The sequence below is a fragment of the Python bivittatus genome, unplaced genomic scaffold, assembly GCF_059951505.1.
Source record: "Python bivittatus isolate LINGU-HERP-01145 unplaced genomic scaffold, Pbiv_v1 ctg000480_np1212, whole genome shotgun sequence".
Lineage (NCBI taxonomy): Eukaryota > Metazoa > Chordata > Lepidosauria > Squamata > Pythonidae > Python > Python bivittatus.
Window position 1 is genome coordinate 58366384 of NW_028277075.1, and position 17480 is coordinate 58383863.

General features: G+C 37.9%; 2 protein-coding genes and 1 non-coding gene across 5 annotated transcripts in view; all 3 read right to left on the reverse strand.

The window, feature by feature from the left end:
* Window positions 1-1874: 1874 nt before the first annotated feature.
* Window positions 1875-5701, reverse strand: RPS13 (ribosomal protein S13). Its single transcript, XM_007436247.4, has 6 exons — window positions 5547-5701; window positions 4885-4933; window positions 3784-3862; window positions 3060-3229; window positions 2635-2735; window positions 1875-2059 (listed from the first exon to the last, which is right to left on the reverse strand). The coding sequence occupies exons 1-6, from the start codon at window positions 5567-5569 to the stop codon at window positions 2026-2028; spliced, it is 456 nt and encodes a 151-aa protein (XP_007436309.1). The 5' UTR covers window positions 5570-5701; the 3' UTR covers window positions 1875-2025.
* Window positions 2154-2245, reverse strand: LOC112541610 (small nucleolar RNA SNORD14). The gene has a single exon (XR_003085600.1). It is a non-coding gene; the product is annotated as a small nucleolar RNA SNORD14 (small nucleolar RNA).
* A 1475-nt stretch (window positions 5702-7176) lies between the features above and the next one.
* PIK3C2A (phosphatidylinositol-4-phosphate 3-kinase catalytic subunit type 2 alpha) overlaps window positions 7177-17480 on the reverse strand; it is a 63885-nt gene continuing 53581 nt past the window's right edge. For 2 of the 3 annotated variants that reach the window (XM_007436248.4, XM_088146013.1), the window contains 6 exons: window positions 16027-16151; window positions 13653-13770; window positions 13474-13555; window positions 12854-12963; window positions 11628-11753; window positions 7177-10330 (listed from right to left, as the gene is read on the reverse strand). In XM_007436248.4, coding sequence (XP_007436310.2) covers window positions 10148-10330; window positions 11628-11753; window positions 12854-12963; window positions 13474-13555; window positions 13653-13770; window positions 16027-16151 — 744 coding nt within the window. In that variant the 3' untranslated portion in view covers window positions 7177-10147. The other variant, XM_088146012.1, reaches the window with a different exon arrangement.

A 17480-nucleotide genomic window follows, 5' to 3' on the forward strand; every position in this document is an offset into this window, starting at 1 on the left:
CATAACAGTTGTTTTCATAACTGTTTAGAGTTGATTATAATATGATATACACGGTCATATTCATTTATAACTAAACAGAATTGAATATGGTAAAAAGAAGCTTGAGGCATTAAATGCCATGAAGCCAAGACTGTATAATAATTGTGCTTGCTATTTTCCCAGAAGCAAAGGAATTATAAACTTCAATCTTGGTCAAAAAGGACTGTGACACATACATGCTTCTGTCTGTCAAGATCTTTATAGCAAAACATACTGAAGTTCAGACATTTGATGATGGGGAAATGTACAAAAGCTTCCAATGACAATCTCTGAATTGCTGAAGATAAACTTAATGAATCCAGGAAAGCTCAACATTTGTCATGACTACACTTGGCTTGAGAGGCAAATTTAGATACACACAGTGACTATGTTCACAATGTGCTTACCGATTGTTCCCTGTTGAAACAATGGCTATGCAGATTTTTCAAGAAAACCCAAAGGAGGGCATAAAGATATAAGCTGTCTTCCATTATCTGCCTCATAATAACTGTCACTCAGAGTTTCCTTGCACCTGAAATATTTAACTGTCATAGTCTCTAGTAATTTACAAAATTTCTTTCGAACACTCTCTAAGCAGCATATTTTATTAAGTTAAACATAGTTCAATAAGTCCCCTAGCCTATCTTAAACTTAAGATAGTTAACTGATCAATGTAATTGGGAAACAAGAATGAGTTCTACCTTTATGAGAGAAAAATGGAAAACACCTTAGGCTTTCCCCCACATCTCCACTCTGCAAACATGGCTGAAGCTCCACTCACTTAAAATTTTCTGTCCCTTTTCCAGCTCTGCATCAATTTTACAGTTGGAGGACCAACATTCAATATTGTAATATTATGAGATTTTACAGAAGGGCATTATAGTACTGCCCATTGTGTCTTCTAATCTTTTCTGCAAGTCTACCACAACAAAACAATCTTATCATTGTTCCCAAACATTACGTTGATACCTTACTGGATATCCACTATCCAATAAAGTTGCTAGCAGTGATGTTTAAAGTAGGGACAGAGACCTGTGGAATATAGTTTAAGGGTTCAAGACAGAAAGAAAACAGTTGCACTGGCAAAGGACCTGAGAATATCATATAAGGCCATTTTTATCCTTTCCCAGTATAATTCAGTAGCTGTTTCTGCCTGGCTAGCTGAGGCACTAGAAGAGGCATATCAGCAGTACAGTTAACTACAAAATGAACCTGTAGACGCACATTAGCTCATCTGCTCTTAAAAGCATTTAGGTTAGTTTTAGTACCAGTTGATCTAAAAACCATATACATAATTGATTAGTAAAACATTCCATTCTATTCAGAGCTTGGCTTATTGAAGATAAAAGCCTGGTGGTATCCCCACTACCTTAGCTGCACTCTTAATTAAAAGAAAATCCACATTTTCCAAATTAAATGAAGAATCTGTTCATGTAACTTTTGTTTCAAAAGAATTGTAACTTTCAGCCTACAAAAGCCAATTTCTCCCAACTCCCAATTTGGGCAAGTAACATTTTGAAAGACTGGTCCTTCTTTACTGGACATTCCTTCATCAAACACTACTATTTACTCTAACAGAAAACAAAATATAACTGAGTAATATAAACAGCACTGATTCTAGCCTCAAGCAATTTCAAGGATGCCTAACTCTTGATCACGCTATTGATCAAGTCATCTATTTTCATTAACATTCAGTCTCCCAAAGCACAGTCTTTGATAGGAAGAGTTCTAATACTCCAATATAGCACTCAATGTATACATAATTTATAAGGACCTTTAATAAGTAAATTTAGAGGAAACAAAACTATTTGCAGGACAACAGCAGCTTTCACAAAGAACTCAAATTATAAATCAAGTGGAAAAAAATGAGAGGCTTTTATTGGTGTAGTAAACGTGTTAACTTATCCTTCCAATTTTAAATAAGAAACCAATGACATCACTCTGAAGTAGGCATAACACGATTACAAGATGTAGGTGTTTAGATTCCCATGGTTGTTACAAGAATGTTTACGCAACCAGAGCAGAAGCCGTGGATGATTCACTGCAGAAGAAAAGAAAAACAATTAAGTAGCTTCATCAAAATGAGGCAATGTGGCATCAAGAAGATTAAATTTAAACTTGTCAGCTACAGCAGCTCACTCAGACATCCAAGGAAGGACTAGCCAACACAAAGGAAAAACCTTTCTGGTGGAAACTGCGAATGGTTGGAAAACTGTCATCATAGTGAGCAACCTGTAACTGAACTTAACTGAAGTGGTAATAGGACTATGAAGCAAAGCTCAGTAGCCGCCCTAATTGGATTAATACTTGTATCATTTCCACCCAATATATATCTGCTATACTGTTTCCCACAGCTCAGATCAGCAGCAACGTCTGAACAGGTATAAACTGAATGTATCCCAATGTACCCAATAATATTCATTACAACCAACAGAACAGTTAGAAGAATTTCAGACAAGCTACCACTGAACTTATGTTCCAAAAATTGCTTCACTTTATAGAAACCTTCCTTACATGAATGCTATTTCTTTCTATGACATTGGACTGAGGAACAGAAAACTGCTGCCAACTTTAAGCAACATGCCCATACTATGACTGAGAGCAAAATATACTTACTACTTCCAATTAGGTGGGAGTACTCTTTTGGTCTTGTAGTAACGAGCCAGTCTATGGATTCTGCTCTCAATCAAAATGAGTCGGAACTTGGCATCTTTATCCTTCCAACAAAAACAAATATTTTCAAATACTGTTTTGGGAGATAGCCTAGGAAAATTTGCTTTGCATCTTTTGAATAATGATGCACTTATACGTAACAATCATCATGCTTGTTTCCCTTCTCCTAATTCACCAGAGCAGATCTAGTGAAAATATGTATGTTTCAGCAGTGTCTATTCCATTAGCACCAGGATGTTAAGATATAATCCAGCATTTTATTTTATTTACTGTGGAGGCACTACCTCTTCAAAAGCAAACTGTTGTTTTAGAGTAACAGTATGTCCCATTTTAAAATCTTGAGGATGGAATATAGTCTGCTATTTTACCTTGCGGTTCCTCTCAAGATGCTTGCGGACAGCAACTGCTTTCTTGATTAAGTGGTACAGATCTTCTGGGAGATCAGGGGCAAGTCCCTTGGATTTAAGAATCCTCAAAATTTTGTTACCAGTCACAAAACGAACTTGGGCAACACCATGTGAGTCCCTCAGTATTACACCTGAAAAAGAAACCAAATGAAGCACTTCTGGAAGTACCATAAGTTCAAAAATACAAATTCATTTGGCATCCAAGAAAGACTAGCTATCATAAAGGTAAGATTTCTGTAGGAACTGCAAACGGTTACTCACAGCCTGTATGGTAGAGGTAGTAGCTATAAAATGTACAATTTTAATAGTAGCAATGGTATTTGAGGGCATTAAATAAACTATCAATTCAGTAATACCTTAAATAAAAGCTAAATTCTAAGACTTCAATTATATTAATTATCAGAACACGATTTAAGCAAAAGATCTTATTTAACTGGACAGGATACCAGCTTATATCCTCTGCAACAAATAAAGCATTTGGTCTACTTTCAAACCATATACTTAGAACTATGAACATTCCAGCCAATAAACTAAGGTAAGTTTATCAAGGTAACACCAAATCAATGAGGATTACTTGGCTGCCTCTCCCAAATGACTCTAAGTGGCTTATAACTAAAAACCAATATACACACCCACACACATATATTAATAACTACTAAACACACAGCATTTTAGTTAGACATACCAATTTGTGAGGGTGTCAGGCCCTTCTTTGCCAACTTGTAGATCTGCTCTTTGACATCATCAGAAGTAAGTTTCAGCCACTAAAAAAATTTCAATTGTCAGCCATCCTAGTTCATATATATGAACTATATATATGATAATTTGATATGACAGCAACCACCCAAAACAAATTAAGACTACACTGACCATATAATAAATAATTCTGATATTTCAAATTGCAACAATTACAAAAATACAGCTCTCGGTAAAGAGAATTTAAAAAGTGCTAAAGCCTCCTTCCCCCACTACATCTTCACATAGAATTGTAGCTGCCAAAGAAAAATAAAAAAATAAAAGTAGGATGCCTTGAAATAACACAGCTTTTTATTTCATCCCATTTCTTGATACTATGGTTAGAAGTAATAGACTTAATCCTGACAAAATATAGGAGAGGGGTATATTTTCATACACCTTAATGAAACTGCAATACTACATAGTACTACATAGTCAGCTGAATATTATTTTCCCCAAAATTAATGACTTTCATTCTAACTAAGCTAAGCTGATATGTGACACATGTATACATATCATAAATTAAAAATATGCAAAAGAAGGTTGTGGCGCAAGTATTTCCATACTCTAGCAAATCTGCTTATAACAAGTTGGTTTTTTTTTTTAATTGTTGTCATGAACATGGTTGTCTTGGAGCCTGGAACTGCTTGAGCATTTTTTTACATTAACTATTTGTTATCCCAAACGCTAAAATATCAGATTTGCAGCAATCATTTCAAAATTTAGCTTTTAACAGCCCACTTTGAGATGGTCAATATTAGGTTCTCATTTTAAATACTAGTCTTTAGGAAATAAACATTTTAAAGCTTGTTTACTCAGACATAAGTCTTAAGAATAGGTAAGGTATATGTCAAGATGCTTCACTAATTTACTATGAGATAGATCTTTTATTTCTTAACTGGCAAATCAAAACATAGCACTGTAAGACATAATTTTAAGATAATTTAGCCCGTGGAATGTTTACAAATAATCAATTTGCATCGTTCACTTTCCACAGCTGGATGCTTTTTATCAAGTCCCAAGCAGGGTAATAACTGAAGTCAGTACTTACTGTAGGCACGCTTCTCCTGTAAGGCAAGGCTGACTGAGACAGACCCTTTCTGTTGAAAGAGAAGCCAAAGATAGCATATTTTAGAAAACGTGGCAAATATACAATTCACTATAGGATACTAATCAGCTAGATACAATAATAATTCACAATTGCCAACACATCTGAGTTCTCACCGTTCATTATCAATTCTATCAGTGAATGCAGAAACCAGACCTCCAGGATTACTACAGTTGCATAGCTTTTGATTTTATCCGAGCGATATAATAAAAATACTAAATGAGTATAGGGAGTCCAAGATCCGCTGCCGCCTCCAAATTTCATACTTATTTCCCCCCATCCCCCAAAAGCGGCGCTTCCCGAGCCTTTTGCAAGAGATGTCCGGATGGTCCATTGAAAACAAGGCACGCAGGGAGCGAGTACTACACGGCGTCCCGACAACCCGCCTCTCATTTGCGAAGCTACTGCATTACTGAGGAAGCCGCCAGTCCCGCCGCTCTCAACGAAGTCGGCCTCTAAGCAAAGGGCCGCTCCCCACGACAGGAGCGAAGGAAACGCTCCTGAAACAGACCGCAAAGCTACGACTAGCGGGTATCACGACCATTCTCGCAAGCCCGCCTCGGATCCCCACGCCACGGCCACGGCCTCGGCCTCGGCCGACTCACCCGGGAGCGTGCATACGACCCATGATGGCGCCGAAAAGAAAGAAGCAAGTGAGGCAGCCCAGCAGTCAACCTCTTTTTCCGCCGGAAATGACGTTCCACTTATTACACTTCCTGTTTTATGTGCGTTCCCTGGTTTGCGCTAGAACCAAGATGGCTGCTATTCAGAGTGGGTCTTCCGCCTTTTGATGAACTACATCTCCCAGCATTCCTCTCTCTCAGCCTTTTTAGTTGCGGGAGCAGGGTGGGACATAGTTCCATACAGTTATGGGGCCAGGTGTGTCCGGCTTGAATTCATTCATTTGGGGAGATGCGTGTGTGTGTGTGTGTGGCAGAAGCGGCAAGATGGGCGGCATATAAATCTAAATAAATACAATTTCATTTGTGCTGCAACCCTTATTTCTTATCACTTTTGCCTTTTCAGCGTCAGTGCACATAAGAGGCTGATCGCCCGTCGCCCGCCATCGCCTCTGAGCTCGCTTTCAGCCATCGTGTGGCTGATTGCTATATATAACGGCCGTACGCGTCTCCCAAGGTTGGATCTTCAAATATAAACTGTGTATCTTAAGATTCTGAACTTTACTATTTTGCGTAGTGTGTAGAGGTGTGTTGCAATGCAGAGCAGCAGCTGGCCATTTGTTTTCCCTAAAATGAGACATCGTGGTAATTGACAATGCCTCTTAAGAGGGTGTGGTGTAAGCTGGGATCAAATCTTTTAGGATCAAATGGCACTCAGACAAATCCTTTAGGGCAGGGTTTCCCCACTGTGAAGTGTACTTCCCCTGGGGAGGTGCAGAGTCTAGGGGAGGTGTGAAGAACATTTTAGATGTACATTGTTAAAATAAATCTACCTTTCCCGAAGTTGCACTGTATTTTTTTCATTGTTCATTTGCGTTCATTTTGGTGTTTGGATTTTTAGGGGAGGGGTGTACATTAAGATTACACTAAAGGGTGGTGTGATAGCAGAAAGATGAGGAATCCCTGGCTTAGGGAGATATATTATGGACACTCCAACAAAATGGCTGCAATGGGGGGAAGGAGCAGCAGTCACAACATTTCAACTTACCCAAGGGTAAATCAATGAGGCCACTCTGTCATCCTCTCTGGCACTGAAGAATGCTCCCTACCATTCTTCAGTTTACCCTTCCCTGCATAGGCAGAAAAACTTTCAAACAAATAATACACCGGAGCAACCCTACATTTTTAAGAAAGCTTAAAAGGGTCCACAGGAATTACTGGAAATAAAGATGATATGGTAGGCTAGTACATTTTCCTTTACCAACTTTCCATTTGGTGCTTCTTAGGTAAAATATTCATAAAGGTAGGAAACCACACTGGAGATTGCAGTGACTGGCAGTAATTCTCAAGATCATTTATGGTCTTTTCTGAGTACAAGATTATTTCACTTAGAATATATGCTCTATCACTGAGCAGTGCTAGGAATAATAGAGCCACAGGTCAGAGATTTAGGTGTAAGGAAAAAACAAACAAGGAGGCAATATACAGAAATAGTTAACTTTTGAAGCAACTTTCTTAAAAATGTTCAGTGCAACAGATTTGACTAAAACGCTTGCGCATAAGTTTCTTGATTCACACATACAATTGGTGGATTTAGAAAAAAAGAGACAAAATGTTATTTATTAAATAGTATTTAATATAATTGTAGGACAGTTATGGAGTCACATTTAGCCCAAATATTTTGGGGTTAGGATGTTGATAGAAATAATGTACATCTTTATTAGCTATCAGTGTAATATAGCTGAAGTATTTGGTTCTTACAGATAAAGAGACAATTGAAGGCAAACATCCACATTTGCTTCTAATGCATTTTATTATCTATATAACTTTGCCAAATTGTTAGTCACAGTACTGAGAATACAATGCAGAGAATATTAAGTTCCTATGGATTGTGAGAATGGTGCAATTGTATTGCTTCAATATTTTTTCCACATAACACGTGGAAGCTTTAATTCAGACTTTAGCCCATTGATATCAATGAACACAAGCATATCTATTAAATCCACTTTACACAGTGATAATATTTTGCAGATTCTAGAAATAATATTTCTTCAGTTTAAAAGCTAATTGTATCCTTGAAAAAGCAGTCAATTTTAAGGCAAGATATTAACATTTCTGATCATTTTAAATTTTAAAAATAGAGAAATGTCAAAGATCTCTCATGCTTTTTATATATAAGTCATAAAAAGGCAGTATAAAAATTTTCAGTGCAAAGTCCTAACTAATTATTTAGTACAGAAAATATGGAGGTCATTTTTCTTATACTAAGATGTTTTCCTCAACATGTCGAAATAAATGTACAGACACCAATTGACTTCTAGCTGCAGTCCACTTTTGATGCATAGGATTTCATTTCATTCACAAAGTATAAAAATGCCACGAGACCACACTTTAAAAACATTCATTAGTAAAGTGTTACATCTGGTTGTGATTATTCTCTCTTACCTTTTGAATGTCAGCTTTAATACAGACTTAAAAAAAAAAAAACCTGGGTTTTGTGTATCACACAAATATAAATAATTTGAAAGAGATGCAAAATTAATCTTGCCCCTTTACATGTTTAATGATAATTGAAAAACAGTTTTATATGAATGTACCTGAAGAGCTTTAGTCATTGTGGAGTTATTTTGAGAAGTGATGATGGTGGGCAAAGGCACAGGATGTACTAACGGCAAATACTACCATAAGGTGCAGCATATATTCTAACCAACATCCAGACAAGAACTGCAGTTGCAAACCACCGTCATTAAGAGTTTTTTTTTAAATCTCTAGATTTGTGCTGTGATACAGTTGTGCTCTAGTTACAGACTGCAAAAAAGCAGTATATATTGCTTTCAGTTAATCTAACGCAACGTTTCACAAAAACAGTAGCCTACTTCCCTGTGTTTATATGACTTGTGGTTTTGTTGATGGAATGGAATACATCTCAAAAAGCATCAAGTGAGCAGGAAATACAATCTAGTTAGTTTACTCTATTTACTATATAGTTTACAACTTACATACTTAACATATTATAACTAATAAACCCTTCTAAAGATGTTAAGTAGCTTCTATTAGTCACAATGCAGTTTTAACACTGATGAACCCCAAAATTTATTTTACAGTCAATTATGAATATTTAAGCACCCAAAGTTAACAACTATTTAATATCATACTTTAGTTTAATTGCCTGGCAATAGATTGTCACACTGTTTATCGTATATCCATTCACCATGCCATTGTTTTGCTTTAAATTCAGCAGACAGTCTGTATCTTTATTCTAAAGTATTTGGGTTTCAACATTAACTATTTTGTGGAATGTTAATGCAATTCCTACAACAGCTTTTTTTTTTTAAAAAAAAATGGAGTTAGTAAATTGCAATTATATCCAGCCTTCTCCAAGTGTTACAAAATAGCTGGATACAAAACTAAAGAAATGAATTTAAAATGCAATCCACCATACCTCACACAGAGCATATTTTACTAATTTTACTAAGGGCAAATCAATTTTTATTTAAATAAAATGCTTTGTGGATTATTCCCTTAGTGCTCATGAAAACAAAATCTAAATGTTAGCTCCAATAGTCACTGTGTCAATTTCACTACCCAATATCTAATGCAATTTATACTTGGCCTTTTTCTATAGCATGCAATTTTTTTATTCATATGATGCTAATAGATATTGTGCTTTAATGCGGGACTTCTACTTCGAAATCCAAAATTACTGCTGAATAGCCCATACATCTACTTAAAGGAAATACATGTGCTTTGTGGCAAACCATTGTATAAAATCACTTGCATATGCATCCATACAATACTTATGTTCATCAAATTACTTAATCCAATTTAAAAAAAGGCCAAAATAAACCTGATAAGATTTTTTTAATGAATCTGACCTAAAGAAGTGGACCTAAATTTAAAGGGGAAATGTTAAAGAATTTATATAGAGAACCACATAAGCATTATTTTTTTTAAAAGCATGTTTAACTTAGCACTGGTAAATGTTTTAAATATTAGAAATGAGGTATAAGAAGTAATAAAATAAGGCACCATTATGTATAATTTCAATTATTGGCACTCATTCTAATAATGGCCTCTAAGAAGCTTAATGACTCATTGGGCTAAATGCAACACAGAATTTCTATCTGTCTATTCAGGCCTCCCTTTTAACAGACTGAACAATAATTTTGTCGTGATCACTTTTTTAAAACTATGTTGCTGTATGTGCTGAGAGCAGAATTATAAAGCAATTTTGCAATATATCAAAAGACAAAAAATTCAAATTGGATTGAAATGAATCCAGGATAACCCCCTCAGATTGAATTTGAAACATCTGTTCATAGTTCAGTACTGCATTAATAACAAGTATTACATTTCTACAATTCATATACATCGATGCTTAGATATTATTGCAGTAAAAGCATAAAGGAGATGACTTGCCAGAAGTCTTGTGTAAAGTTTTGCAAAGGCTGGTCCAACTATAATCCACCATATTGCAGTGTTTCAAGCTAAAGTGTACAGATTATCTTCAAGTAGAGAAAAGTGATCAAATACAAATGGAGTTAAGATTATTTAGTTCATATCTTCATCTCTGTAAATTGTCAGGTTCATAAGTATGGTGCAGCAGCAAGCCTGTACCAGTTCACAGTCTCCTTGCTTAAGTTAAAATCCTTTAAGGAAAGAGTGATTCCACCCAGGAAAAAGTTTTCACGCAGGGATTCAGCACTGAGTACACTTAGCTGAAGTTCCCTTTGCTTGAGTGTTTCTTTGCTATATCCACTGTACACAAGCTATTAAAAAAAGATACTAATTGAGAAGCAGTGCAAGTCAAGACAATTTACAAAATATCAGTAAGGGTTAGGAAAAGGTAGGTGAGCAAAACAGAAAGAGGAAACTTTTAGTTCAAATATTTCTGTAGCTCACTGAGCTACAATAGGCTGCACCAAAGATACAACCTACCCACTCTCCCCAATGTTTCTAGTGTGACCCTCCGCTTCTCGAATGCAGTCTTTTCCTGATGTTGGAATTAAACTTTGTGGTAGGTTTTAGGACTGGATAAACTGGGGAGATGTAAATTGGGGACAGACTATCCAAACAACTTAAGGAAAACAATTGGGAAATGAGTATTGTGAAATGTACATTCCCTAATTCTACCCTGAACCCTTCTACTGAGGATGGGGAGAGGATTACATCCCATCTTTTCATTTTGTATTGGGGGAGCTAAGGTACATCTGACCCAATCCGACAGTGATGCATCCTGAGAGAAGGGAAGTACAGGTAATCCTTGAGTTACGATGGCAGTTGGGACCAGAATTTCCATCACTAAGCGATGTGGTTGTAAAGTACGATGTCACATGACTGCATTGCTTAGCGATGGCAATCCCAGCGGTCCCCGTTGCCATTGTTAATCGAATCCCACTGTTCATTAGCTGAGGACCCATCCCGATCCAAGCCATTCCCAGCTTGGTCCCTCCCAGCTCCGAGCCTCGGTAAGGTAAGGGACTGCCTCCTCTTGAACTCCCCCCACCTGCCTATCTCTCCCTGTGCACCACTACTGTACTGGCTGGGGCCTTTCTTATACCACCTTCTTTGAAAAAGGCAGGTGTGTGAAAGAAGGGCCCAGCTGCACTGGCGCGAAAGGAGGACCCTTCTAGCTAGGTCCTTCTTTTGCAAAAGGCCCTGGCTGGCGCATGAACAGAACCCCTGGCTCCAGTGGCACTGGCACAAAAGAAGATGGCATGAAGAAGGCCTGGCTGGTACAGTAGTGGTGCATGGTGTGGTGGATGCAGCAGGCAGGGCTGGGCAGCGGGGGCAGCTGGCGGCAGTAGGTAGGCAGGCAGCTAAAAGGCGGTCATAAATGTGGGTGGACCTGAATTTTGTTCATGTGACCATGGGGGTGCTGCAACAGCCAGAACTTTGAGGAATGGTCATAAGTCCCTTCGTTCAGTGCCACTGTAATTTTGAACGGTCACTGAACCAATGGATGTTAAGCGAGGACTACCTGTATTACTATTGTTTATTCATCCCTCTATGAATGATTTCTATACTACATTTACTTTGAAAAGCTACCCAATTATTTCAACTTACCATTTCATTGAATGTTGGATTTCTAGTTTTCCGTGATATTTTGGTTTTCCGTTTAGATGTTTTATGCATGTCAGGAAGCAAATATGTCTTCACATATGGATTTGGATCTGCACCATCATCAGTAACCTGACAACAAGAACACACATTTTTTAAAAAATAAAGACAGGAACAACCATATTCAAAGAGAACAAGGGGAATGCTTAAAATCTGCAATTGTTTGATTGAGTCATCAAGTCTTAGCAACCACATAGACTTCTTGAGAATGACTGCAATTTAAAAAATGGATAAAAGCTCCAAATCACTTAGGACCAAAGTTTTACCAGATACTTCAAATGTGTTTATACATTTGATTTATATTAAATGTTTATGGAAGAATTATACCTTAGTTTTATATTGGCATGGGACCAGGCTATTTGCAGGATGGCCTCACCCTAATCCCACTAGATGGAATATTGAATATCTGAAATACTGCCATCTAGTGGGACCAAGGAAGCGTGCCTTTTCTGTGGTTGCCTTTACCTTATGGAACACCCTCTTCATGTCAATCCAGCATGTCCTCACCTTCTTAGCCTTCTGGAAGGCCATTAAAACCTGCTTTTCACCCAGGCACTGGGGCAGAGTGGCAGAGCCTGTGGAGGTTTGTTGGAGCACCCTGAGAGGTTGATTGAGGCACCCAGTTTTTAGTTTCTGTTACATGGTTTTTATGGTTTTTACAGTTTTACTGTTGCTGTGAACCGCCCAGAGTTGTTTTAAGATAGGTGGTCATACAAATCTTTTAAATAATTAAATAAATCATATTGTTGTTTATTGTTTTATTGCTATTGTTTTGTAAAATCTTCTGGATTCCTTAAGAACAGAGGTACATGACCCCAAGGCCCCAGGGCTGCCTGTTGTCCCTGAAAGCTTTGGTTCACCTCTCCAAAGTTGCTACCAATTGTAATTTTTAATAATGACAGAAGGAAAAAGTATTAAATACCTGACTGGAGAGTAACAATATTAATTATATTTAAGTTTAATGAAATAGAAGTAATGATTTTCCTATATTTAGTTTTTATTTGATTTTAATATTTAATTGCCTCACTATTTTTTGGAGCATAGTCCTCATCATATCACTTGAGCCCTATTTTAGGTCCTCAGCCCCCAGAAAGATATGTATCTTGTTTTTGGAAGAAGATCTCATAAAGTATACTATAATCATTTATATGTAAATACATTTATATACTTACCAAATCTTTAATGTGCATCACCATGATAAACAGAGTCTTGTTTCTATAGGAGATGGACAACTTAACCTCTCCTCCTACTTTGCCTGAGGTAGGACTTGAAGGGCCTACATCTAAAAAAAAAAAAAAAAGTAAACATTTAATTTTCTGTAATAGAAACAAAGTAAATATGATTCCATTTTAAACGATACCATGCAAGCTGCTTCTGTTAGTACAAAGGGTGTGTTCCCCTTGCTGTTTCCTTTGTCTCTCATGATCCTCAAATCCTCCAGATCAGACAGAGGGGGCATGTGTAAAGGATTCTGGGGGAGAGAAAACCTGTTGCATCAGTAGTTAAGGTCTGCTGGTAGTTGGCTAGTATTACATACAACAAAATCATAACCCCTTACGGAGAAACTGCCAAACTGCTCCAGAATGATGTGGTCTGAGAGAATGTTCAAAATAGACCTGAGGGAAACAGAATGTCCCAGAGTTCTCCAGAATGTTCCATTCCTCCATCGACACAGTTTACACAATTTGCACAGTATATCTTCATATTCTATGGGAACTCCACGTGGCTGAGACTTCACAGAAATAATTGCGCTATTCAGGATACTGATTAAACTGTAAAACTATATTCTTACCTGTACACCTAGTTATTCCATCAATTCCTTCAGCTTTTTCATCACGAAGTAAGGGATGGAAGAAAGTATAAACCAGATCACACTAGATTGGGGAAGATAAAATGTTAATAAGAACTGTTTGTCATACAGACTATATATAAAATCATCTATGTATTTTGCAGACTACTTTCAAGAATTACCTCTGATACATCTGTTGATGCATTCATTAAACTTTGTATGTAGCTATTCAGCTCTACTTTTCTCTTGGCTGCTACATCCTTTACATGAGTTCTTCCTAAAACCATCTTACTGGGAAAGCTGCAATAACAGAAGTAAATAGTTACTTCTCTTTCATTGAGGCAAAAAAATAAAAACAATCATATAGACTAGGGCAGTGCAAAGCGTTAAAGAGTTACTTCATGAAGTTTTCCTCCATGAAGTATCTAAGTAGCAACGTTTTCTAGAAGGCTCAGCATAAGTGTCTTCACATACATTTATATGTACTTCCATTTTTCTGGCAATCTGGTGAAAGTGTTTTTTGTATATGTGCATCTATCCAAAATAGGAAGACCTGGAAAACATCCTGGATGCAGCTGATGCCACACTTCAAGGAGCATACTTTACAAAGCACATCTTTTAATACTTTGCACAATTGTAATATACTTCAGAAATTTGTATACCGGTAGTCTTCAACTTACAATCATTTGCTTAACAACTGTTCGAAGTTACAATAGCACTGAAAAAAGTGACTTATGACCGGTCCTCACTGTTATGACTCTCACAACGTCCCTGCAGTCACGTGATAAAAATTCAGGCGTTTGGCAACCAGCATGCATTTACGATGGCTGCAGTGTTCCAGGGTCACGTGATGGCCATTTGCAACCTTTCCAGGGGGCTTCCAACAAGCAAAGTCAATGGGGGAAGCTGGATTCGATTAACAACTGTGTGCTTTGCTTAACGACCGTGGCAAAAGGTTGTAAAACTGGGCATGACTCACTTAATGACCACATAATTCAGTGATGGGAGTTTCAGTCCAATTGTGGTCGTAAGTCGAGGACTACCTGTATTCCATGAAAAGTTGTCACAGTTCTTTTTTACTCCCTTTTATAAAATTGTCTATGGTCATACTCAAAATCAAGGAATTGTTCTAGCCATTTCCAGACTGGAACTGATCTATGACCAGGTCTAACAGTATTTGTTTCAGAAAGCATTATTTTGTTTGTGAAACAAACTTGTGAAGTACAGTTTTATCCTTCTTTGATGTTTTCCTTGAAAAGTAGTTTACAACAAAGCATTATACACCAAAGAATAGCTTCTGGAATTGAATTTATAGATGCCACATATTCAGGAAAACATGTTTTGAAAAGGGTTACTTTTACATTTTACTTGCAAAAATCCCTATAAAGTCAGGCCTAGATTGCGGAAAGAACTACTGCCAAGTAGATGAATGTTCGCTTTCTAAATATATGGTTCTATGCTTACAGTTTGCAAGTGCAAAAGACTGTGATCATACAGAGAGGAAAATTATTATTGAAACATAGGAACATTCAGTGGATTCATCTTTTTTTTTTTTTTTGGCTGAATCAAAAAAGTTTTATTTAGCGATATTGGATATCAAACATCAGTTGCAAATGTTTTCATGTAGACGGCTTTAGTAAACCATATTGCAGTATTATAAGAGAAGCATATATGGTGAGATTAAAAGTATGCAACCCCTTTCAGATTTTCTGCACACAGGTCTTCCTCAGGTTATAACAGCAATTGGGACTGAAATTTCCATCACTAAGTAATGCGGTTGTAAAACATGATGTCACGTGACCGCATCGCTTAGAAATGGCAATCCTGGCAGTTCCTGTTGCCATCAGAACCCCAGGACCACATGGGTTGTTAAGTGAGAACCTCATGTGACTGCAACGTGGAAAGAGACAGGAGTCCCAGGCAAGGAGGCTGATGGGTAAGAGCTGCGGGTGGGCACTCAAGTGCCACAGGCAGGCACTACAGAACGCGGGTGGGTGTACAGGTGCTGCAGGCAGGCACTATGGAGCATGGATGGGTGCGCGGGTGCTGTGACATGCAACCTCCTAAGTGGGGGGAGCAGGAGTGACTTGCGACCTCCTGCTGGCTTCCCCGTTGACTTGCTTGTGGGAAGTCAGTACGAACATCTGAAATCGCAATCGTGTGACCATGGCTCGCTGCGATGTTGTAATTGCAAGCCAGACACCGAGCGCCCAGATTGTGATCATGTGACATGGGGATGCTGTGATGGCCAGAACTCTGAGGACCAGCCATAAGCCCCCCTCATTCAGCGCCATCGTAACTTTGAATGGTCACTGAACAAATGGTTGTAACCTGAGGACTACTTGTATCTTTGAATGTTATCAGGGCTTCATATAGATCCAGCTGATATATAAACGGAGCAACTGAAGAAGTAACACCAAAATTGGATGCTTTTTTCATTTACTTCATAAAGAAAGTACTCTGACATGCAATGTGCCAATTTTAAAATTCTACATAGGTAAAAGTCTTATATACGTTAAAAAAAACCCTCCCCAAATAGAAAATTTTGACACTTACCCTGGTAATTTCCAAAGAGGAAATAGGATACCAAGCTTATTATGAAACTCCTGGAACTCATCAAATGTACGAAAAATGAATGTGGGTTCAGTTTGCCCTTCTCTCAAAACTCTGACCACGTAAATCTGCCAAATAAAAAAGCGAACACTTCATTGCCTATTAAAAAGTTTAACAGCTGTAATTCTCTACAACAAACTTTCCAAACCTTGAGCTCTGTAGAAGTGATAGGATTTCAACTCCCAGAATTTGGAGGGGAGGCAGGGGGGAGATGACTAGACTTGAAATGACTACACTTTTACATTTATTTCCAATCATCCAATGAAAAAAAAGCAATGCCAGTAGCTAGGTTCTCACCCTTTGCTTTGCCTTGAACCAGTTTACAAGCCAGAACGGCTGGGTTGATATATTATGACAATATCATAGTCTTAAGATATGTAAGCTTTGAACACAATTATTTCAATATTTGGTATTGCAACTATATATATTTTTTCCACTCCAACCTCACAACTGAGTCACCAAACCCCACTGAAACAGAACCATTTTGATAGCTGGAAAGTGCCTGGTGCACCTCCGGGGGGAGCCACAAGGGGACTACTATGAAGGATAGTCTTCAGGCTAGGAAGATTCCACGTGGAGGAGACAGTCCCTAAGATAACGGGGAGCCAAGCCACCTAACATCCTGGCTGCCATATTTTGTATCAACTACACTTGCTGGGTCATCTTAAAAGGTAGTCTGTAACATGTAGAGTATGTTACAGTAGTCAAGAACAACATGGCAATGTGAGCATGAATCACTGTCACAGTTCAGATAGGGCCAGAAATGGCATACCTGCCCCAGCTGGGCAAAGATCTTCTTGACTACAACTTCCACTTGCTGTTCTACCAGAAGCTGTGAGTCCAGGAGGACACCCACTTTAAAGACCTTGAAAGAGAGTGTGATCTAGTCCAGAGCTGTAAGAACACTGGGGACAATGATGAGTCAAGGTGTTTTTGGACAAACAGAAACTCCATTTTGCTGGGATTCAACCTAGCCCAGCCAGACCGTCATAGATTCTAAATGTTAGGAATGGGTGTACATAACATCTACAGTCTGACTTGTGGTAGAAATGTATGAGTAACATCACTGTACTCCTCATCCTAAATCAGTGGATGACTTCTTCCTGAGTTTTATCCACTCTCGGAGGAACAGAAATAAAGCAAAACACAGGGTGAGAAGATTTTCCTAATTATAGTAGAAAGACAGCAAACACTGCTTCTCTGTTCAAATCTTTTTATTTTTTAAGCGGTAAGTATTATTTGTGGCCCCTCTATTATGTTTAAACCTGGTGACTGCTTTCAATGTAATATACAGATGGTATAAATATGAGAGACCTTTGCTTTATAGACCTAGGTAGCTTCACTTTCATTCAACAGGTAGTCCTTGAGTTTTGTACAATCACTGGGATCAGAATTTC